Source organism: Myiozetetes cayanensis, unplaced genomic scaffold (assembly GCF_022539395.1).
Source record: "Myiozetetes cayanensis isolate MyiCay16 unplaced genomic scaffold, myiCay2020 scf5-8, whole genome shotgun sequence".
Classification (NCBI taxonomy): domain Eukaryota; kingdom Metazoa; phylum Chordata; class Aves; order Passeriformes; family Tyrannidae; genus Myiozetetes; species Myiozetetes cayanensis.
In genome coordinates, this window is record NW_026087742.1 from 100,030,284 (window position 1) to 100,053,513 (window position 23,230).

The 23,230-nt window shown below is 42.3% G+C and overlaps 1 protein-coding gene across 1 annotated transcript; it reads left to right on the plus strand.

Annotated features, from left to right (window-relative positions):
* The first annotated feature begins 4,728 nt into the window (after window positions 1-4,728).
* On the plus strand, window positions 4,729-23,214 carry ZRSR2 (zinc finger CCCH-type, RNA binding motif and serine/arginine rich 2). The gene is made up of 11 exons (XM_050331935.1): window positions 4,729-4,801; window positions 6,516-6,595; window positions 6,747-6,843; window positions 7,139-7,247; window positions 7,572-7,658; window positions 9,898-9,936; window positions 12,021-12,136; window positions 14,714-14,927; window positions 17,145-17,200; window positions 17,381-17,490; window positions 18,144-23,214. The coding sequence occupies exons 1-11, from the start codon at window positions 4,755-4,757 to the stop codon at window positions 18,623-18,625; spliced, it is 1,437 nt and encodes a 478-aa protein (XP_050187892.1). The 5' UTR covers window positions 4,729-4,754; the 3' UTR covers window positions 18,626-23,214.
* The last annotated feature ends 16 nt before the right edge of the window (window positions 23,215-23,230 follow it).

Sequence of the window (23,230 nt, forward strand, 5' to 3'; positions counted from 1 at the left end):
CAGAGCTCACAGGGTGCACATCATGCAGTTGATATATATGTGCACAGCAACTTGGATGTGTGCCAAAGGCATCCAAGGATGAAGGGCCCTGTGCTTACCCAGCTGTATATGCACAGAGCACTGCACATATGCAACTGATTGCTGCACATCTGCAAACTGTTTTCGAAAACCAGCATGTTTTTTAAACAAGCCAGGTGGACATGCAAGTTGTTAGTAAGAAGATACCTTTTCTTCAAATTAGTGATTTTTTTAAATGCTGTCTTAAAAAGCACTGTAACTTTTCAGGTTACAAATGGAGTGTATCTGCATAATCAAAAAAGACAGACGTTTTGTATCTCTGTTATAAATGTACCTGCATGGCTAACCTTCTGCCCAGCCTCTCTGCTCCCATTTTGGCCAGATGTGCAGCACTGTTAAAGCATGTCTGCATTCATTTGCCACTGACTAATGAGTCAAGCATCAGTTTGCTTGAACAAATGACAATTCACATATGCAAGGTATGTTTTTAACTCTCTATTTTGTGAGGTACTAGATTTTTAAGTAGTTCCTCTTTTATAGTACCTTTATTTCTCCTAACTACTGTTGAGCTACAGGTCATAGTCACGCAGAATTTCATGCACATTCTGCATTCCAGAAACATCATTGAACTAGCGTAAAGAACTATTTCTCGTGTTGTGCTAAATGTATTGTCTGCCTGGTTGAAAATAAGAGTATCTCTATAATTTTTTCAGCAGTTGTGGCTTCCAGAAGTTCATCTATTATCTGTACATATATACTTAACAGTATATATACACCATAATTTGGACTACCAAACAAATCAGAAGAGGACTGAAATTTCAAGAAAGCATGTGACTTGGTAAAGCAAACAAACAGACCCCTTCCATCTTCTCCATGTGATTAGCAAAGTACTTTTTCCGCTCCTTTCAATGTCCTTGAAATGGAAAATCCCAGGCAAGTAAAATATTGATAGATATCGTATAAGTTAATTAACAGCTATGGCCAAACTTAACTTCAGTTTTCAAATTTGACAAATTAACAGTTTTAAACTCTGAGGAAGTTAATCTTTAGTCTTAAATAGTTGTGTTCAACTCTTATGAGGCAGGAGTCAATGTGCGACTGTCAGCATTAGTCACTCATGGAAATGTACCTGGAGAACTGCAGACCCAGTTGTGCAGAGCACTGTGCAGTTCCCCAGGGGCAATGCAAATGACAAACACTGTAGGTCTCCTGCAGGCTGCAGAAACTGATGAGATTGAGATCTAAGCAAATCTCAGTATCATCTGACAGACCAGGCTGGCTGACAAAGGTCCAGCCTGAGTCTCATTAAATGTGCGTTTTTCCAGAAGGTTTTAGGGGAACAGGGTGTTGAAGGACGACTGCCACCACTGTCATCACTGTAGCAGTGCAAAAGTGACTTAAGTTGTCACAGAGTTTTTTTATCAGTGCTCACAGGAGCAGACAACATGTGAGGAATTGTTTACCCCTTGAGACAGTCGTGCTGGCATTAGCAGCAGGGGGGGAAGGACGTGCTCTCCAGCATTCACATGCATCACCTTGGAAAGGGCACTTGGCAGTGGAAAGCACCCAGAATGGCCTGCAGTGGGGCTGGCACTGGGAGTGAGTAAACAGAGGGGGTGGCGAAGGATGGTGCTGCCACTTCACTGTCGCGCTTGTAGTACAGCCTACAGCCCTGAAGTGTCAATGAAAACTGCCACACCCCAAACCCACACTTCCTGGATGTTTCCTAGTTTACATGTATTTTCTGAGTCAGACAAATCCATACTAGTGACTGACTGCCATTTCCCACATGTTCTCTTATGTTCATTTTCTTCAGCTAGAAAAAAAGAGAGATGTACAATTCCATGAGGAAAGTACCACTCTTCTCCTGGAGCATACAGCAAATATTATGTGAGGTGAGGACAACTTTTACATAATCTATATGCTTATAAAATATATCTCTCCTTTTTCCACATAGGGCTTGAGCAAACAACAGAGTGAACACTTCTTATCTGCTTATATCAGTCCACAATGATGGAAATACACAAAATGAAAACCAGAAGAACCACATGGAAATGTGTGCCAGATGGAGTCCCTGCACTCTCGCTCAGATCTTCTCTACTGCACATGCAGAGTCCTGTGCACAAATCTTGAAAGACATACAGAGATTTATAATGCAACGTAGTAGTAACTTCAAGTTGTAAGATAAAAGTTTCTCTGCTCTGGGCTACTCCATGAAGTATAACCTGTGCATCCAGTACTGACCTTGTCATGATGAGGTTCACACAAAGCTGTACCATGCAAGCGTATTTTTGTTTAGGAAATATGGAACAATAAGTTCCACAAACCTCTTGAAGGTGTTCACCAAAATAAAATATGCTTGTAAAGGCCTGTGGTCTGTAATTCCAGTGCAAGAACTAACAGCTACAGACAGGAATGCTACATTATTTTGGATATGTGAATGGCTCTTGCCTGGAATGGTCATATGTTTTTTTTTTTTCACTCTATCAATTAAATTGTATGAAACTCTGTGCATGGACTTGAATATCATGCTGCTGTATGTGTATAGATTAATAAGAATAAACAAAATGGAAACAAACGTAATTATATTGTATTCCTGTTTTGAAGAAGCTGACAGCTTTTTCCAGAATCATTATGGATATTTGTAATAGCAGGCTTGTGTTTTCTTAAAAAGAGATCCTATTTTTCACTATTGAAATATTTAAGCTTAAGATGGTGCCTTCCCCAAGTACATTGGGAAAATGCCATGATGAAATGTAGCACACCAACAAAAGGAATGACTGAATTTCTCAATTTTGACTTATACATAGTCTAAGGGAAGGTTAATATTATGGCACTTATTCTGTTGAAAGGAGGACGAAAAGTTATAGTTGCAATTTCCTAATGAAATAAGACTATGGAAAACATTTGGTTTTTTTTTCAAAATTTTCATGGGTGTCAATGGTGCAACAGTTGTAAAATGCACAATACTGCCATCTTCTGTATCCAAGAAGCAGCAAATTGTATGTTGTTTTACATGTATGTTCTGCATAAGAAACAGTAAAAGTAATAGTGATGGCAACTCCTTCATTTTAAGACAGTGGGATCTGACACGTGGTTAAGTAACAGCAGAGAGGTCACAGTCTGAATATTCATTGGTCAGGTAGCAAATGTAACTGCTGACTATAGCAGTCACATGCTTGCTCTGAATAACTTCACTGAGCTTCAGAATAAGTAAGAGGATACTCATTAAGCTGTTAATGAACAGCACAGTCAATTAGTCAGATTTTGACAAAGCCTGCTGTGGTGTGCTTCACCGCCAGCAGCTCAGACTGTTTATGCAATACACTACCCCTAGGATACAGGAAATAAGATCCTACATTGTGGTTTAGGACAATAATTTAGACATTAATCAACAATGTACATTATTAATAGGTATGTAAAACATGCCCAAATAAAACCTACAAATACTCTGCCCCTGAGGGCTGCGATCTATCAGATGTGTCACCAAGGAATTGATTACTGACAACTGGAATATTTTCACCCGTTATATCCATGATGGTCTGTGAGGAGTAACTCATTTCCTGCCATGAAATATGTTTATAATCAAGTCAGGTGTATGCCTCAGAGACGATGATGGGATTGTATCAGCAGTGTGAGTTCACTGACCCACGGACCAGCCTGGTGTGCTGCCACTGCTGCACTGGGGCTGTGACTTCCCTCACCTCCGACAGCCCTGCTGTGGGCCAGGGCAGACATTTATCCCTCATGGTCGTGGCAGGCAAGAGACACACTGGGAGCTCACCTCTTAACAGACAGTGTGAGTTAAATTGAACAGTGTACCAGTCCAGTGTGCTGCTGCTGCTGCTGCACTGGAGCCGGGACTTCCCTCAGCTCTGGAAGGTGTGGGAACACCCCACATTCCCACAACTCCCAGCACAACCGAGGTAGCTCACAGAGCTCAAGTTCTTGGCAGTCAGGACAATCACCCAGCACAGGCACTGCCATGTGCAGCAACACCCCGGGAGAGCTCAGGCACTGCAACACTGGCACCCAGTTATTCCACAGGGCTGAGAAAATCACACATCGCCAGGAAAGGCTGAATCGGGAAGTGCCTGAGAAGAGACAACTGAGACGGGACCTCATCAGTGTCTATAAATATCTGAAGGTGGGGTGCCAAGAAGATGGATCCAGGCTCTTCTCGGTGGTGTCAATCACAACGACAGGAGGCAACAGGTAGCAGCTGATGCGCAGGAAATCTCGCCTGAATACAGGGAAGAACTTCTTTACTGTGTGGGTGATTGTGCACGGAACAGACTGCCCAGAAAGGCTGTGGAGTCGCCCTCACCGGAGATGAGTACTCAAGAGCCATCTGGCCGCAATACCATGGCACTGTGCTGTGGGGTGACCCTGCCTGCTGAGGGAGGTCGGACCAGGTGTCCCGTTCCCGTCCCTTCCAGCCTGGCCTGTTCCGTGACTCTCTGATTTCTGGGGCATCAAAACACTCAGCGCACTCCACCGCCTCTGCTCTTCAAGAGAGTTTGGTAAACTGGAATTCAAAGCGGTGCTTTCCCATGCACTCCCTGACTCGGGAACGCTCCCGACAGGAGGGATAACAGGAGGGATAACGGGAATTCCGCGCCCTCTCCCGCCCCGCGGCCCTGCCGAGGCCACCCCCGCTGAAGCCCCCCCGCCGCCGGAATGGATTCCTCGCCCTTCCGCCGCGGGGTCACGTGACGCCCCCTCGGCCCCGCAAGATGGCGGCGCCCATGTTGCTGCCCGAGCCCCCCCTGGGGAAGCCGAGGTGAGGCCGCGGCCGGGCCGGGCTGGGACCCCCCGGGGCGAGGGAAGGGCCCGCGGGGCCCCGCAGAGCGTCGCGGCCCCGCCCCGGCCCAGCCCGCCCGGGTGCACGGGAGGCGCGGCTGAGGTCGCCCCGCGGCCGGTGCCGGCAGTGGCGCAGCTTGGCGCGGCCGCGGCCCCCGGGGCGGGGGGAACCGGGGCCGGGGTGCGGGCGGGAGCGCGGCCGTGCGGGGGCAGCGAGGGGCCGCGGGGGCAGCGAGGGGGCCGCGGGGGCAGCCGGCAGGCGGGGCTCGGGGCAGTGGGGCTGCTCCCGGCTGGGCCGGGGCCGCCGTGCCCGCCGTGCCCGCCGCGCCGCGCGGAGCGGGGGTGCCCGGGGAGCGGCGGCCGCGGCGATGAGGAGCGCGGGAGGCTGCGGGAAATGCGTGCTCGGGCTGAGCCCCGCCCGGCCCCGCCGCAGGGACGGGAGCCCCCGGCCCGGGTGTCCGGGTCTTTGGAAGGCTCCGGTGCCGTTCGGCCCGAGGGGACGCGAAGCCCGGCCCCGGAGCGGTTGGTGCGGTGCCGCTCCGTGCGCCTCAGCGGCGTGCTGTGCCGGCCCGGGACTGAGGGGAGTTGTTCGCCCCCTTCCTGCCTTGGGCTTCAGGAGAGCCTAACCAAGCGTGGGAACTGGGAAGGAGGTTCTTGCTTTCGTATCCAGGCACCTGCTGAGGGATGCAATCCGTTTCAGGCAGAGACACGGAGTGTTCAGTCTGGCCAGGTCAGAGGGCCCATGTGGGGACAGTGCTCTGTGAGGGCCGTGCTGCTCCCGGCACAGCCACCCTGTTGTCACCCTGGCACCACTGCAACTGGTGACCATTTGAGCAGCCCTGAACAGGACTGGAGATGCTGGTGAAGTTCTGGCTGTCTGAGTTATACTTGTGGAATCTTTTAAAATTACACACTCCAAAATGGGAAGCTTTTGATGTCCCATCAGTGTTTGGTGTGACACAGTGACAGGAGTTGGAGATTGATCCTCTCTCCTGTTTTCTCCTCGAATAGCCCCTTTCCAGCCCAGAAAAAGGGACCTCGAATGAAACTTGCCAGAAAAGGGGTTGACGTGAAAAGGTTTTAGATACTTAGAGGGGTTTTAACCACAGTGCAAACATGGTGCTGGTTGTAGGCAGCCATGCAGAGCTGTCAGACAAGCAAGGGAGAGTCTGGCCAGGCTTCTGCAGCAGAAGAGCAGAGCTGAGCATTGTGGGGGGTGTGATGTGTGTGTTGTTATCTGTGCATTGAGACTGCTGCCAGTGGAGAGTATTGAGGGAGATGAGAAAAAAGTTGAAATTCCATAAAAAGACTAGAACGTGCAGAAAGGTGTGCCAAAATTGTGGGATAGGAGATCCCCAAGTTTTTCTCCCTGATCTGATCTAGGAATCAAGTTTCAGGAGCTGAGAAAGAGTTCATGGAGTTGGTGATAACATCAAATGTTGCAGAGCTCAAGAAGGATGAGACCCTGTGTGGTGTCTTGTTGCTGCTGCCCATGTGCACCTCTAACAGCACAGCCACAGATCTACAGATTTCATTGTCATGTCAGATGCGCTGCAGAGTTACTGTTTCATACGAGTGGCTGTTAATTTTGCGTTTTGTGGGATTTTTTTTCTGCTGAAGGAAATTAAGTGCATGTATGACAGTAAAAATTAGTTGTTTGGCTGTTTTCTCATCTTCATGTTCCTCATCTTCAGCCATCAAAAGTACAGAGCTATTCTGAAGAAAGAGAAGAGGAAAAAAAAGCGGCAGGCGCTTGCCAAACTAAGGGACTCAGGTAACTGTGAAGTTCTTGGTGCTGTCAGTGGAACTAGAAGTGATTGGTTTTTTTCTTTTTTTTTTTTTTTTTTTAAGGATATAATTCTGTGTATCCTTTCCTGGCTATAGCATCCAGTTGTGTAGATGCATTGTTTTGTGTTCTTTCTCAGAAGCTACAGAAAAAGATGAATCTGTGTCTGAGGAGGAAGAGGAGGAAGTGGAGAAAGAGGAGGAAGAAGAAGAAGAAAAAAAACTTGAGGCAGAAAGGTGAAAAATCTGGGAAATTGCATATATGCAGTAGACACTTTGGTAGTCAATTCCATTTTGATACTTTAAAAAGTTTTAATATATTCTGTAAAACAGAATATTTTTTAATATTTCAGGCTACAACATTCTTTCTGTAATGCCTGAATGATTCCATCTGAATTTTCTCTTTTAAGGAAGATTAGATAAGCTGCAGTTATTGCTGGAGCAATAAATTTGAATTGTGTGCGTGACAATCACGTCAGTTATGGATGCTCATTAAATGGAGGGTCTGAGTAGTGTCTGGTTTCCTTGGTAGACAAAAACTACATGAGCAGTGGTTGCTGAGAGAAGAAAAGGCCCAAGAAGAGTTCAAGCTAAAGAAAGAAAAAGAAGAGGCTGCAAGAAAACGGCAAGAAGAAGAAGAGGTGATGTATAAACTGACTGTTACTGTCGTGCCTGGAAATAAGGTAGACTTAGGGTAATATTCTTACTGTTCTGTTATGGACCTATTTTTCTTGATCATCCTGCTGTGTTTGAAAGCACAGGCTCTTCTGTCCTTCATTTAGAAGAGCAAAATTGAAAAGGAAGAGAAAACAGCAACTCTTTAAAAGGGTTTTTGTCCAGAGATTTAGTTGCTTGTGATTGGATGGAAACTTAATGGTCAAGGAGTTGTTTGGGTCAAACAAGATAGTTTCGACTTGCATTATAAAGCATTATTTCCTTAAATAATTATTTTTTTTATCATAAAGAGGAAGATCAAAGAAGAATGGGAAGAGCAGCAAAGAAAAGAGAGAGAAGTGGCACAGCAGAAACAACAGGAGAAGAAAGAGAGAGAGGTGATTTCTGGTGGTGGGAGGATAAACATATTACATATCCTGTTACGTGATGAGATGCAACAGTTATACATGTTGAAGAGGGATTTTGTTACAATTAGCAAATGTATAAATGTGTTAGTTACTCCATTCTGTTTGATTTCCTAAAACTATTAAATCACTGTTAAAGAGTGTCTAATGGATCCACATAAAGGGTAACTTTTTTTAACACGTCTGGTTGTTCACAGTATGTCGTTGCTTACATCAGTTAAATACAAAGGCATACTGCCAATGCAGTTCTGCTATGTGCACTTTCTGCATCATGTGTTAAAGATGGTCCTTCCTTAATGTCTCAGTTGAACACAGTCAGTGCTGAAGAAAATGCCCAAGGAGAATATGGATTATGGAACTACATTGCTGTTGTTCCTTAACACAGTTCTTAATCAAAAGATGTGTTACAGCTCTTCTTTACCTGACTCATCCAACAGGATGTATCTTTTTTCAGAGATCCTTGGGTGGAATAAAAAAATTATGCTGAAGATAGAAGTCATTGATAATGTTTCTGTTAATGATACATTCTTCTTAAGTTTTAGAAGTTCAATGACCTGGATGTAAAATGTCCTGTACAGAAATCCAGTGTGAGGACTGGCCTGTTATTCCCAGTGAAGGGTGACTGCAGCTTTCTAGGATCTGGTCATTTTTGATTCTCCACAATCACAAAAGTTTCCAGTCATTTCATTGGGAAATGTCTTACTACTGTGTCTGGTAACCACAGCACGAGAGGAGCCATGAGCAGACAGTTCTGGCTCCTGCAGTTAATAGTAGGTTGTGTCACTGACAATGTAACACTTGCACAGGGAATGCCAAAGAACAGCAGTTGTTGTATTTCCTGTCTTACTTCCTCTGGTGTTAAATGTCCATTTCTCTCTTTGCAGAGTAGGTAGAGAAAATGATGCTCTTGTCCTTTATTTAAGGTTGAGATAGAGTTCAAAGAGAACTGGTAACAGCAGGATTTTGTTCCTCCCCTCTCTACTTGTGCCTGGGTTTCCCCAAGCCCTAAGTGGGATAATTTGGTTCTCTGAACTAGATAGAAGCTGCTTTCTTTTTTGCTTTGTTGTTGGCTTGTTTGCTTTGTGTTTTTCTGGGTTACTATTTTACTGTGTTAGTGAGTTAAACTGGCTCATAGAGGACATTGACAGGCACCCAGAGGGAAACTGATTACCCAGGTAAGAGTGGAGCCACCCATTCCAGCAACAGGAAGTTGTTTAACTGATTTTGCCTGTGTCTTGAAACAGCAGTTTACTCAAATTCTAGCAGTAATTTAAAAAAGAAACTAATTTCCTTCCCTAAGATGAAAAAATAGATTTTCTGGTTTGTTGAGTGGTGGTAGTTTGGGGCTTTTTTTGTACTTTTTGTTTTGGCTTGTTTTTCTGTTTACGTGGTTTGGTTTTTTGTGTTTGTTCTGGTTTGGTTTTCTTAAATAAGATGGATAATATCTGGCTTTCTTGGTGATTAGTACCAGATGCTCTCTGAGTTCTCATCTTGGATTGCATTTTTTAATTTTTATTTGCTCTTTTTTAATTTAATTAATTCTCTTCCAAATTAGAACAGTGCTAGCGTATTTTCTTGTTTTGATTATGTTTAAAAGTCTTTTTTTCTTGGAACTTCTTAGAATAATTTTTTAGAACCAATTTCCAGACAGATTTGGAGAGTGATATAGTTTTGCTCAGCCCACTTAGAAGAAGTAAGGGAAAGAATATCCTCATTGTCTTCCTGTATTTGGAAGGCTAGATACAGTTAACTTGTGATGTTTAGGTTTCTTAAGAGTTGCATCTTTTGCTTTAACAGAGGCTCACTGAGCATTGTGTTTTTCTGTGTGTTATACAGAATCCGTAAGAAGTTTAGTGCAACTAAATGATTATGGACCTACCTGTAACCAGGCTGTGTGCTAGAGCAGGAGATACATTTAAATATTCAGTAGTTCAATGACAGTTTTAAAAAAGAAAATTAAACTTCTATGTTGTCCATTGTTTAGTTTAGAAAATCATCTACATAAGGGTCTTGTCTGATGTATCCTTTAACAACTTTATAGTACATGAACTGCTACAGAACCAAAGTAAATTTCCTGGTTTTAAAGCAAACCCCGTCAAACTTTCATTATGCATAATCATTGAGTATTGTAAATTAGGTTCTTAACTAAAGACAACAGATGTTTTGCGTGTCCTCAGGGTTTTCACTAGTCCTGTGTTTGCACCATTTATAGGCAGCTGTGCAGAGGATGCTGGATCAAGCTGAAAGCCAGGTATGCTCAGAGACTTTTTGAAAAGAACTGAAAAGTAATTTAATTTCCATCCGGTGTTTGTCTTTTAGCATGCTGTCCATCTGCTCTTGAGAACCTAATGGCCCGAATAAATTTAATATATAGTGGCTTGCATGAGCTGTAAACAATTATTTACTGGGTGGAACATAATTAAGCATATTTCTGGCTGGTTGGTGGCAGTGCAGCTGTGCATGCTGATGACTGTTCAGGAGATCTGAGTCAAAATGAACCTGGAAATACTGCTGTGTGCTGTTAAAAAACACTGTGCATGATGGTTTATTTGTGAATTGTAATTCTAAATAAATCTGTCAGTTCTCGGTGGCAAGACAAGCTTGTCTTTTTAAACAGATGGCAGGCTCTAAATAAGAGGATTCAGTGGCAGAGGAGGGCACAGATTCTTAAAGAAAAAAGAAAAATGTTGGGGAGGAAGAAGCTGACTGTTCAGATGCTTGGAAGAGCATGGATCACAAGCTGACAGTGTGTAGCAAAGAAAACTGCAGTTTTCATTTGAATCTAAGAAATTGCCTTAAAGAATAATTTGGCTTTTTATCTCTGTCATAAAATTAAACTTGTGAAGATTCTAGCTCTGTTTAAACCACTGCATGAATCTGAAAAATGAGTTTTAACCTAGTTAATGCATTGTGTGTTGATCACCATAGCTACATTTGGTTCCAAATCATGTTTAAACAGTTCTTTAGGTAGGGAACCTAACTCTGTTTCTTAATATGGGTAGAAGAATGCTCGAACTGCTACGTGCCCAGAGCTCAAGATGTATTAGCAGCCATGTCTGCAAAGGAATAGGCAGAAATGTGGTATGTTAAGAGATTGCATTATAGTGTCAGTTCAGGGTTCAGTTACTGCTGAAGTAACAGGGCTGTTCTGGTGAGAGAAAGTTGTGGCTGCAAGTCATGAACAGAACTGGTAGCAGGGTCAAATGCTGCTTGTAAATAAACAGAGTTTTCAGTTGATTTAGAATGAGAACTGTAAAGCCACTCAGCTTTACAGATTGTTTGGTTAGAATGAAAACTCCCTTTTTAAAATGTGTGTCTTGGTTGTGGTCAGTCAAGGCTTGCAACTTGGTAAGCCCATTTTGAATTATAGAAATCTTAATGGACCAAGATGACCACTATGGGCAGTTTTACTTCCAGTGCTAACTATGAATATACTTTTTTAAAATTTTGGCCTTTGGCAGGTTACTTTTATTTTAGTCTTTTCTCGATGCACAGAACAGCAGTAATGATAAGCTTGCTGAGCTTTGAGCTATTTCTCAAACAAGTAAATAGTCCTAGCTTTCTCTCTCCCAGTTGTGCTGGTTTTGGCTGGTTAATGTTCTTCACAGTGGCCAGTATGGGGCTGTTTGGATTTGCACTGAAAATAGGGTTGATACCATAGAGATGTTTTTGTTATTGCTGAGCAGGGCTTACACAGAGCCAAGGCCTTTTATGCTTTTCGTGCTGTCACACTGGGAAGGAGGTTGGAAGTGCATGGGAGATTGGGAGGAGACACAGCTGGGACAGGTGACTCAAACTGACCAAAGGGATATTCCAGAACATATGCCATCATGCTCAGTATATAAACCTGGGGGGAGATAAAAGAGGAAGGGGACAGGCTTTTGGAATGATGGTGTTTGTCTTCCCAAGTCACTGCTAAATGTGATGGTGCCCTGCTCTCCTGGACATGGCCTGCCTTTGGGAAGCAGTGACTTAAGTCCTTGTTTTGCTTTGCTTGTGTGCATGGCTTTTGCTTTCCCTATTAAATTGTCCTTATCTCAACCCATGGGTTTTCCAGCTTTTACCTTTCCGACTCTCTCCCTGATCCTGCTGGTGGGGCAGTGAATGAGAGGCTGTATGGGACTGGTGTCTGGCTGGGGCTAAACCATGACACAGATGTATAAAGCTGCCCAAGGGACTGGGCAGCTTTGAAAACAATGCTTTAAATAGATTCAGCTTGCCTTGTAGCAACCCAGTGCTCACAATTGCTTGGGGATTCAGTTGTCAGTTTTATTTTTGACATTCCTTTTCTTTATTCTTTTCTAACTTCTGTGTATTTTAATGTTTTTTTCACAGCTGGAGAATGGTGTGAGTTGGCATAACCCAGAGCCCCCAGAGAATCTGGGAACAGAGAAGGATAGAGCGAATTGCCCCTTCTATATTAAAACAGGTTCCTGCCGATTTGGAGACAGGTAATCAATTGAATATTTACCAGCATAGAAGTGTTTTGGGGAGATGAAAGGAGGCAATTTCATTAGGTCATAAGCAAACTGAAGAAAAATTGTTGTATAAAATACTTCCATGTATTTGGATGTGGATTGAGAGCAGAAACATTGCCTGTTTGGAATTGAGCTATTTTTTTATGGCATATTATTGATGGTACATTCTGATTACATTGGTCAGATTGAGTTTTCCTTAGCTCTGACACATGCACAGATATATGCAGAGTATTTTTGGTTTGTTATCAGTACAGGCCTGAAATGTCAGATTTTGTTTTTTTCTGTTGTCTACTTTGCATATGTTGCATTGTGTAAAAGATAAAATCAAATCTCAAATAGACTAAAGCAAGTTAAGGTAAATCTGCACAGTTGTGAAAGCTTCCAGAATTCTCACTATTTAAATGTGTGAAACATTAGTTCTTGATTCTTGTACACTGATAGGGGAGGGAAGTCTAGTAAAAGGTAAGAACAGAGAAGGAAAACAACATGATGAGAGATGAGCAGCAGCTCTGTAGAAATGGCTGATGAGTCTAGACTCTTTTCAAAGAAGGGATGGAAGAGGGCTGTGGTAGATGAACAGGAAACTCATGAATAGGATGGGAAGGATTATTTCAGTTCAGTCAGGTGGGTCTGAGTGTTTACCAGCTTTAAGAAAGAAAGGACTTTGTCGTATGAAACAAATGGCAGAACTTGTTGCCTCAGGACATAGAGAAAGCCAGAAGAGTAAACAGATTCATGGAGTACGAGTTCATGTTCATTGGTGACTAAGAACAATGATGACCCAAATGCAGCATGTGACTAGAAAGTACCTGATTTTTTTTTTTTTTTTGGTGTGTGTGTGATAATTCAACATTATGGAAGCTTCAAGTCCACATCTTTTTTTTCTATTCTGAAATATGTGTTGAATTCCATAATAAAGATTTGGCCAGCTATTTCACTGCAGACACCATTTTTGGTTTTCAGATATCTGGCTCATTGCAGTACTTTTGTTTCAGTGGTCTTTAATGGAGGTAACCTCCATGGATTATTTATGCATTCAACAGAATTCAGTTTTGCTTTGAACTGTGAATAACCCTTGGAAAACAAATACTGAGGAACATCATATTCTGCCCTTCTTCTTTCATCCATAGTTGTTGATCTCACCTACCTCTCCATCTTTCTTCTTTCTCCTCCCATACCTGCTTCCTTCATATTCTGGTCATTTTAACCACTGGTGCTGTCTGTAAGTTGAAGGACAGGTACAGCCAGGGTAAGGACTGGAAGGATGGGTTGGAAGCAGTTGGGAAAAACTAAGAGCCAGTGTTATCAATAAATAATTGTTGAATCTTGTCAGAGCTCACTGTATCTTGAAGAAGCTTAAACTGGCTGAGTTCACTATTATTCATTTCCTCTAATTCAAACCCTTATATTTTGCAGTAATACTGGATTTGTGGGTCATTAATTTCCTTTTGTTATGTGCTGTATTCATTTTGTGTATAGACAATATTGGTTGGATTTAATATTTATTATTCAAATTGAACAGCAAAAGGAAACAGCTTCTAAAATGTAAAAAAGTAATAATCATCAAATTAATTGTCTCCTGGTTTAGTTTTGGGTTTGGAGATAGGGTGCTTTTGTTGCTTGTTTTTTAAAGTCTAAGGTGTCAACCAGAAGGTGATGACTGGGTGCAGAAAGAACCTTTGTAGCTGAAGTCTGGGTTGTAATTGCCCATTTTGAGACCTGACCTCTCTGCAGTTTGTCTGTGCTGTGCCAGTGCCAGATTAAGAGGGCAGACTAGTCTGGATGTTTTTTTGAGCATGTCCTGAAAAGGACAAATGGGTTGGAGAGTGCATGACCTAGTAGCTTGGGGAAGTATGAAATGGAGATCATAGAGCACAGTGAAATAAACATGGAGGCCAACATCTGTGTTCTGACTGGATCTAAAGGTGTCTGGGAGAGAACTGTATTTCACCATGTGAGGTGGGTAGCTTGAATGGCTGCCAAGAAGATGCAGATTAAGATAAGACTGACTTTAAAGAATTTTTTCCTTTTTTTTTTTTTTTAAGAAGTGGAAAAATACCAGTCTTTTGCTTATCCAGCCACAGGTCTAAACATGCTGGCCTTCCGTCATGCCCTCTCTCTACCCCCATATGATGAGAACAATTTCAGTAAAAGTTGTTTTGTTTGTGGAAAGAAGAGCAGGGATTTGCTTTAAGATGAATTTCTAGAAAGAATACTGGCAATCTTTTAAGCCCTTCAGAAATTGGGAACACATTTAACCCTAGTAGCCTAGAAGAAATTACTTTAGCTCTCATTGTGATGCTGATATCTATAGCTTTTGTAGATACGCTTTCTTAAGCAAGAATGTATTTGTGCGTGGCAGGAAGCATTATGTGCAAACTCACTCCAAAAGATTTGTTTTACTAATTGAAATATGTTGAGCTCCCACTAATGGATTTTCTTTTATAATAACTATAACTGAAAATGGCAAGTGTTTGAAGCTTCAACAAGTGCATTTTCTGCTGCAGGTGCCAATCTTTCCACTTTTCTTTCTTCTCTACGACTCTCCAGGTGTTCTCGCAAGCATAACTACCCAACATCCAGCAAGACGCTCCTCATCCGAGGGATGTTCATCACCTTTGGCATGGAACAGTGCCGCAGGGATGACTATGACACAGATGCGAGTCTCGAGTACAGTGATGAGGAGACCTACCAGCAGTTCCTGGAGTTCTATGAGGATGTGCTCCCTGAATTTCAGAATGTGGGGAAGGTTGTTCAGTTCAAGGTAAGCATCTAAGTGTGGTTTACAAGCCTTAAGAAAAATTCTGTCCAGGATGCCCTAGCTAAATCCTGTGTGCATTAGGAAACTATAGTGTCCTTACAGCAAGCTGTACATCTCTCATGTCACCTGTAAACTTGCCACTGCTGTTATGGAGCATTGTCTTTCTCTGTGTGAATATCCTCTCCCATTCCCCTGAACTGTTATAAAAGCTTGTGCTTTTATATTGCAAGTTCTTCACACTGCTCAACAGCCCACTTACTTAACAGTCCTTTTTTTCCTGTGCTAAGCCCCAGAGGGTCCACTGAGATGGTTAGACAGTATGAGCTGGTTAGACATCTGAGGTACTGTATTTGTGCATAAGGAATGAAATAGTGGGGGTATGAAATGTATATGGAGTATACACCCAAACAATGTCATTTTAGGACTGGCTATATAATAAAATCAGATTACAAAGAACTGAAAAGCTAGTAGGTATTCCAGTAGGAAGAATTATAAAAAGGTAAATTATGTAAATCGTGTTTAGATTCATCATCCATCCTTAATTTGTGCATTTGGTTTGCTGAATGTTTTGTACTGAATTTTTCTCACTTATATTGTGATTACATATGGGGAAAAAGAGTGATCTGTAAATGGAGACCACTGAGATGAACGATGTGTGTTAACAGTCCCATGTTGCCCCAAATTATGGTAGCTTGGATGGTGTAATCTCCTTGTATCGGAATCTATTGCAGCATCCCTTTCTGATTGCCATTCCTGAGTGTTTTCATGCAGTCACCAGGAGGCACAACAGTGCCTTTTCTCCTTTTGTTTCCATCTACTGATGGCTGCCTCGGAACTGAGGTTGTATTAGCATTTCAAGCAAGAGGAAAGTAGAAAGAGTGAATTTTCAATAGTTGTGTAATGAGCTTTATAGGTAAGAAACCTTCATTTGTTTGGAGGAGTATCCCCTCCATATTTTGACACATGGGCTATCAGCAAGCTGTGCTCTCCGCTAGAAGATGGGATGTAGATTCCTTATGGACGTGGGTTGAAATGTCCTACCAGCAAAGTCAGGTATCATTGTTCTGTGTGGCTGTGCTAAGCTGCACCTACCTGGGTCCCTCTGACTGTTTGTGTGGCATTCCTTGGCTTCCAAGGCAATTGTGCAGTAACAGGGTGATTCTTATGGACATTTTCATTACATTAGAGATGCTTCAGAATGACATGTTTGCTGCAGGGATCTTAACTGGGAGTGAGCTGAGTCTCTGCAACTGTTTAGAATCAGATGATACACATCCTCTTTTAGCTGACTTCCTTTTCCAGTGTAGCCAAAGGTTTTATTCTTGCTGTTCTTTCTGGAAAGCTGCTCCAGAATCTGGGAGATCCCAAGAAAACACTCTTCTTTTCCTACCCAAAAATGTCTACACCAAAATCATTCTCACTTGTTCTTGTGTTGACATTGTTTATCTCAAATAGTTTGACTCCTTATCCTGTAATATTTAATTATACAACTACTTGTTGTTGTGACTGAAGCCCTTTCCTGATCCAGTGCACAAAGAAATGTTTCCTGAGGATCAGTCAGGGTTCAGGGATGAAAGGAGCCGCTAGCCTTGTTTGTGCGGATATTGGAAGAGGCCTGGGGGCCATAGGGTTTGGGATCACAGTTCTGCCCTGGGGAACTGCCTTCCACCTGCTTGGGCCTGCCCATCAGGATCTTTCGTAACTAGCAGCAGGCTTTCTGGCAGGTATTTTTTGAGAGCTCTAGATATATTGCGAATGCTAAATCATTACACAAAAAGGGTTTTTAGAACCTGTACAGTGAAAGGTGGTGACTTCAGCTTTTCTAACCCATCTCACAGGGATGCTGTGAAGGTAAATTGCTCCAAAGAGTCTCTTACTGTAATGAATCCCACATTTCCACATGAGGATACTACTAATTGTTTTCAGAGCAGATTTGTCTGTTGCACAGTAGGGTTGGCCCAGACAAGTGCAAGAGTACAAACTGTCTTGTGGGCTAAGCGAAGCTGAGGTGCCAGAGTTAATGAAAGCATAATGCTGGAAACAAACATAAGCCAGAAAGGCTTTTTTCTTTTTTTTTGTTAAAACTAAGTGTTCAGAAGAAAATCATATCTAAGTTGATGGGGATGAGCTGTCGTAAATGAATGGCCCATCTCAGAATGCATGAGCTGCTGTCCAGCATAAACCTTCCACTGCAGTGACTTTCTGTTCCCATCCCCTCAGGTCAGCTGTAACTACGAGCCTCACCTGCGAGGAAATGTCTATGTCCAGTACCAGTCGTAAGTACTCACAGTCGTACTCAGTGCTAGAACTAAACTCCAGAGCTGAGTAATGAATGAGAAGTGTTTGTATAACCCATGCGATTCATTCTCATACTGTAATGGGAGGCCAGAATTGGTGAGTGATGTCTGAACTGATTGTGTGATCGTAATGCTGTGTGTTGTTTTCACTTTTTAAAGGGAGAAGGACTGTCAGGCAGCCCTGGCCCTGTTCAGTGGACGATGGTACGCAGGCAGACAGCTTCACTGTGAATTCTGTCCTGTGACGAGGTGGAAAACTGCTATTTGTGGTGAGTCATGTAAACACTTGAAAAAGAGATTAAGTGTTATTCAAAGAGTACTAATGGCAGTGAAAAAGAAGGATTAGTCTGCAGCTTTCAGATCTGCCTAATGTTGTACTTCATTTCTGTTTGGAAGACAAATGTGCTAACTTGTCTAGATCTAGGAAAGAAAGGGAATATTATACCATGGGATGTAAATGTGCCTGAATTGTTTTAGTGGATTTACCTTGGACTGGAAAAGGAGGTTTGGATTCTAGCTTTGGAAATAATAATCTTAAGATGAAACTAAAGGAAGTACTACTTCATCTCTCAAAAAGCAACAGCAGTTTCTGAACTATCAACAGTTCTTAGCAGTAGCTATCACATTTAACATCCAGATTTACACTCTTAGATTAAGATAAATGAAATTTAATGAAATGAAAAATGAAATTTGTTTTAAGGTATAACCAAACCTTCATAGCTGTTAAAAAGTTAATTCCAAGAAAAGTACACAGGGAAAATTAATCTTGTGTGAATTAAATTGATAGGTGGTCAGAGGCATGTTTTTCTGTTTGGAGAAGTGAAATTCAGTTTATTAAGTTTCTTCCCAGTAGGTACATAATGAAGAAAGAGATTTAATTGATGATCTGGTTCATAAAAAATCAAACCCTACTCTGTTGCAGGCTTATTTGAAAGGCAGAAGTGTCCAAGAGGGAAACACTGCAACTTTCTTCATGTATTCAAAAACCCAAACAATGAGTTCTGGGAGGCCAACAGAGACATACGTATTTCTCCTGAACGGACTAATCAGTTGTCTAAAAACTCTGAAAGGAGAAACAGATCAAGCCATCGTGATGACTATTACAGCCGGTCCAGGAGAAGGGGCAGCCCAAGCCCAGATCACTCTTACCGGAGAAATGGAGAATCCGAGAGAAAAAAGAACCGCCGCAAAAGCAAGAGGCGGCACCGATCGGGCCGGTCGAGGAGCCGGGAGAGGAGGAGGTCTCACAGCAGGGGCAGGAAGAGGAGAGGCCGCAGTCGCAGCAGAAGTCACAGTCGAACTCGCAGTCGCAGCAGAAGCCGGAGTTCCTCTCGATCCAGGAGCAGGGGTAAAAAGAGATCGAGCAGCAGAGGAAAAAATAGTGAAACTCCCAAAACAAAGTGAGAGTTACTTTTAGAAATCGGTAATTGATCAAAAATAGATCTGACAGAGAAATCTTTACAATAGGGCACCAGATATATTTTGAGTTTCAAATAAAGTGGTGTTACACATTAAAATGTTTCTTCCTAATAAAGGAACCTAGTTTATTGTGTGCTAAGCTTCAGAGAATTAAAAGTTTTAAGTCCTATAGAAGGTGTGAACGTCAAGTACTCTAGCTACTCTGTCCCTCCGAACTGCTGCGACACCTGGATACACACTGAGTACAAATAGAGAAGTAAAGCCTCTTTGGTATATGCTTATTTCTGTTATGTGTGTGTTAAGTGTTTCCTGTCCCTGTAGGGAGTTAGTACAGAACAGCCAGTGTGCAGTAAATTCACACCCTTGCACACTGCAGACCAAGGTCTGTGTAGACACTGCCGTTTGTACTTTTTCATCTGTTTATGGGAAATCTCTTTCTAGACAAAGTAAATATAATCGTATTATGAGTTTGAGTAAAGGGATCTCAAAGACATTACTGTTTGATTGTACAGTACTTGCCCAGTAGGAGCTTTGTGGTCATGAGTGTTGGATTTTTCTCTCTCCCCTGACTTGAGCTGCTGAGCTAATTGCCTGTAGGGATTGCAGTAGACTAAAACCGAGTAGGAAGTACACAGAGAAACAATCGATTTATTCAGTACCTTAATCCCCAAGTAAGAGCTGAGACCATGCAACTGTAATCCTCCAGCAAGGATAGAAAATACTTCACATACTTATTGGCTGCACACCACTTGTAGGGGAAAACAACTTGCCTAACCTGTGCTGGAGGGGTGGAAGTGTCTCAACTGGGAACCAAAGATGCAAATGGGATTGCAAAGGCTCAATCGAGATAGTTGCACAGTGGCTGAAGAAAGTGAAGGTTTTATACCTGAAAGAATACTTTGGTTTTGGGAGAGGAGGACTTGACTTTTTATGGTTTTTTTAGGTTTATTTTACAAACAGTTTTAGGCACCCTACTTGCCTCACTTTCCTACAGCCAAGGTAGAGAGTAGGGTACATAAAAATGAAGTTAAAGGGACAAAACTTTTTTGAAATGACATCTGTATTAGTAAAGTACCTGCAGTTAGATAAATCCTTACTAATATTTTTTCACTTTTAAACAAAAGATTTGTGCTGTTAGATGGACTGTTCTTCATATAGCTTAACTTTAGGTATTTAACTTGGGCACCTCAGATGCTTGGAGAGAGCAGTTTGTGGGGCTGAAGGTGCAGGTCTGCAGAGATACCTCCCTCTCTTTAGCCTCTCCAAAGAACTTGTGCTCCTGCCCTTAGAATACAGATCAGACCCCACGAGTTAGAAGCCTGAAGTAGGCATGAAGTGCTCCCAAACAGGAATTCATTAAGACTCCAGTGATGTAACATGAACTACCATAGAAAATCTGGATTATCCAAACTTTACCAATAGCATTTCTCACAGCAAGAACGTTTTTTTCCCCCCAGGATAGTTAAGAGTGAGTGAACATTGCTTCTGGACGCAGTATATAATTATTTTTGCTTTTCTAAATGCATACTGCACCTAGCATGCTGATTATACATTTTTCCTTCTTTCTTCATGTGTAACTGTTGACCAATATGGAGTAATACAACAAAAGTGCTATGTATTGATGTTCAGTTCAAACCCGATTTTCACTATATATTGTCATAACTGTAGGCAGAGCTGTAGCTTAGTTAATTTGATTAAATGTTTTAGTTATTAACAGATGTAGGAATTGTAATTTAATAGCATAACTTTTAAAATAATAACTTTGAAAGGCGTATTTCAAAGGATAGACAGCACTAATTTTAAATTCCATTTGAGAAATTTGTGACCATCATATATTTCTCATAACATACCTTTTTCTGACTGCACCTTACAGACAGATTTTCCCTGAGGTTTCTGTTTTTCTGTAGATGCTCAATTGTCTCAGTGGTCACTTGTGCAGCACGTGGCAAACTCTGGTTCAGTTCCCTGGAGCAGAACTGAACTGGCATTTCCTGTGTGCAGAGATGCCACTAGCAGGCTGGGATCTTTCTTTCCCTGGGGCTGCCTTTCTTCCCACAGCTCGTGCTGCTGACCCAGCCTGCTGGCCAAGGCTCTCCAGTGGGAGAGCTGCCTTGGACCATCTGCAGACGCTGTGCATCCCTTGTCACGCGGCCGGGCTGTGGCAGAGCATTATCCCAGCAAAATCAATTATTGAGCTCAAGGAGTGCTGGAGTGGGTGGTGAGAACCTGTGACCCCTTGGGTGAAATAAGAAAACTAGGCCTCTGTGGGATTAGAAGCTAAGTACAAACTCTCACCCATGTGAGAATTCCACAGGTAATTAGACCCCTTGTCCCTACAGTTTCATAACAGCATCTGGGAAGCTGAGTGGCTGTATTTTTTCTTTTTAAAAAAGGTTCTTGTAATTAAAAAAAAAAAAAGGCTTGCTCAGAAATGCATGTAAAATTTAAAAATACTTTATTTCTGCTACTACAGTGGCTGAAGTTTCAGCTTGTTTTTGTTGAGGTCTGGACCCAACCATGCTGGCTGTACCTGTGCAGTTAGTAGGACTGGTAGCTGTGATTACCATTCACTTTCACCTGGAGTCTGTTTATTACACAGAATTTGAGTGCTATAGATCTGACATTTAGCTTGCATTTGTCAGCATGAAACCTAGGATCCAACCAGTTTTCTAACTTCATGTTTTTCAGTATTATTTCTCTACTTTATAACCTTAAGTAGTGTTATATGCATGGTTTTGTGTTATTATTAGCTGAGTGAGCTATTTATTCTGGAGAGACAAAGAGACTAGAAGTTTTTTTATGTTAAGCTTAATTCTTTTCTTTCCCAAAGGGGCGAAGCCCTAGAAAAACACAGGAAGGATTTAAATTTGCAACAAATAGCCTGTTCCCACTATGTGTTATTCTGCATATTCCACAGAAAAGGACCTTATAAAGTGAACTAATATTGCCCAAGTTTTGATTTGTTTCTTTAATGACTGCTTAAAAGCAGCAGCTTTCAAAATATTTTTTTCACTTGTGAATTCTGCAGGGATCACAGAGGTGTTTTGGCGCGGTTCTGAGAGCAGGTGTTTACACAGAGATTGAGGGTGGCAGTGCCAGGGCCTGCCAGACACCTTGTTTCGGTCAGGATGGGGGGAGCAAGCTCTGCTCCTGCCCATCTGTGGGAGGAGGAACAGCCCCTCCGGGCAGCAAGGCTCGCCTTGTTCCAGCAGCACAAGGGCAATAGTGGCAGCGTGGTGGGAATTCCCATAGGCACAGGCGCTGTCCGGCAGAATTAAAGCATCAGGTAACTGGGCTTGCCCCCTCGAAGCAGTGCCTTTCCTCCAGCTGTAGCTGTGGCCCCCTCTGTGGGATTTCATTCCCTGCCTGCCTGTCCAGAGTAGCAAACTCCCATGATGGGGTGCGGAGGGGTAGCACGTGTCTGTGTGCTGAATGCATGGCGTTTCTTATGGAAGGGGAACAAGTGTACCTGGAAAGGCCTTCCCTCTCTGGCCCCTTCTTTTGTGTATATTGGGCACATTGTCCAAAATGCATCCCAAGGGACTCCTCTCCCAGCTTTATGCCCTGTGGTGGCAGCATGGCTGTCTTGGATCTGGTTTTGTGTTAGCACGTTCAGTGTATCAGAAACTGCTCTCAAGTGTACCAGTGACATTCATGTGAGCTAAATAACTTGGTTTTTTTCTAAAGACGTGCAAGAGCCTGCTCAAAGATGCTTTGCTTCCTGTCCTAGATCAACACTTCTTTCAAAACATGAAAGGTGAAAGTCTATGCTAGTTAGTAACCTAAAGACTTAATTTACTTTCTCACATCATCTGAAGAGTGCAGCTCCTTTTCCTTTCACTGTAAGCTTGTTGTAATTAAAATAAACGCCAATGTATCAGCTGAATTCAGTATCCACGGTTAAAACCTCAAAACAATGCAACATTGAGTGTCAAGCCATGAGACAGACTGCAAAGCAAGCTGCACAAGCATAACCCATGGCACAAGGTAAAGACTTAAGTCACTGAAGTTGAAGACACTCAAGCCAACAATCAGCTTGCCTAAATAATCCAGAAATTCCAAATGATTCTTTAGCTCCCCCCATCCCTTCCCCCCAAGACAGAAAATTCAAGAAAGAAAATTTTTATTTCAAATAATTTCAGAAATGCCCAAAGATGGTAAGTTTTCCTCATGCTTTGCTGACATCATCAACCAGTTCAGTCCTTTTAGAAAGGTGGAGAACAAATTTGTCTGAGAAGTTTTTGTTTGAGCCCACAATTGTAAATGTTGCATTGACTTGCTCAGAATTCCATGAAAGGAATTGAATATTCAGTCTGTATTTTCCAGAACTCTCTCTGAACATGTGGTTTCTTTTAATTTTCAAATGAAGTGGTACTACCCCATCAATTTAACATCCACTTTAATAAATTTCATGTTTAATGTGGTAAGCCTTCCAAAAAATTGCTAATTTATTGCTTTCTGTACAATTTAAGTGGATGTAAATAACTAATCTTGGACACAGTATACTCAACGTTTTTTAATGAAGTGCTCAAGAACAGGTTAAGCACTGTAATAAAATTTCCCTTTTTTTTTTTAAGCCAGCAGTGAGTA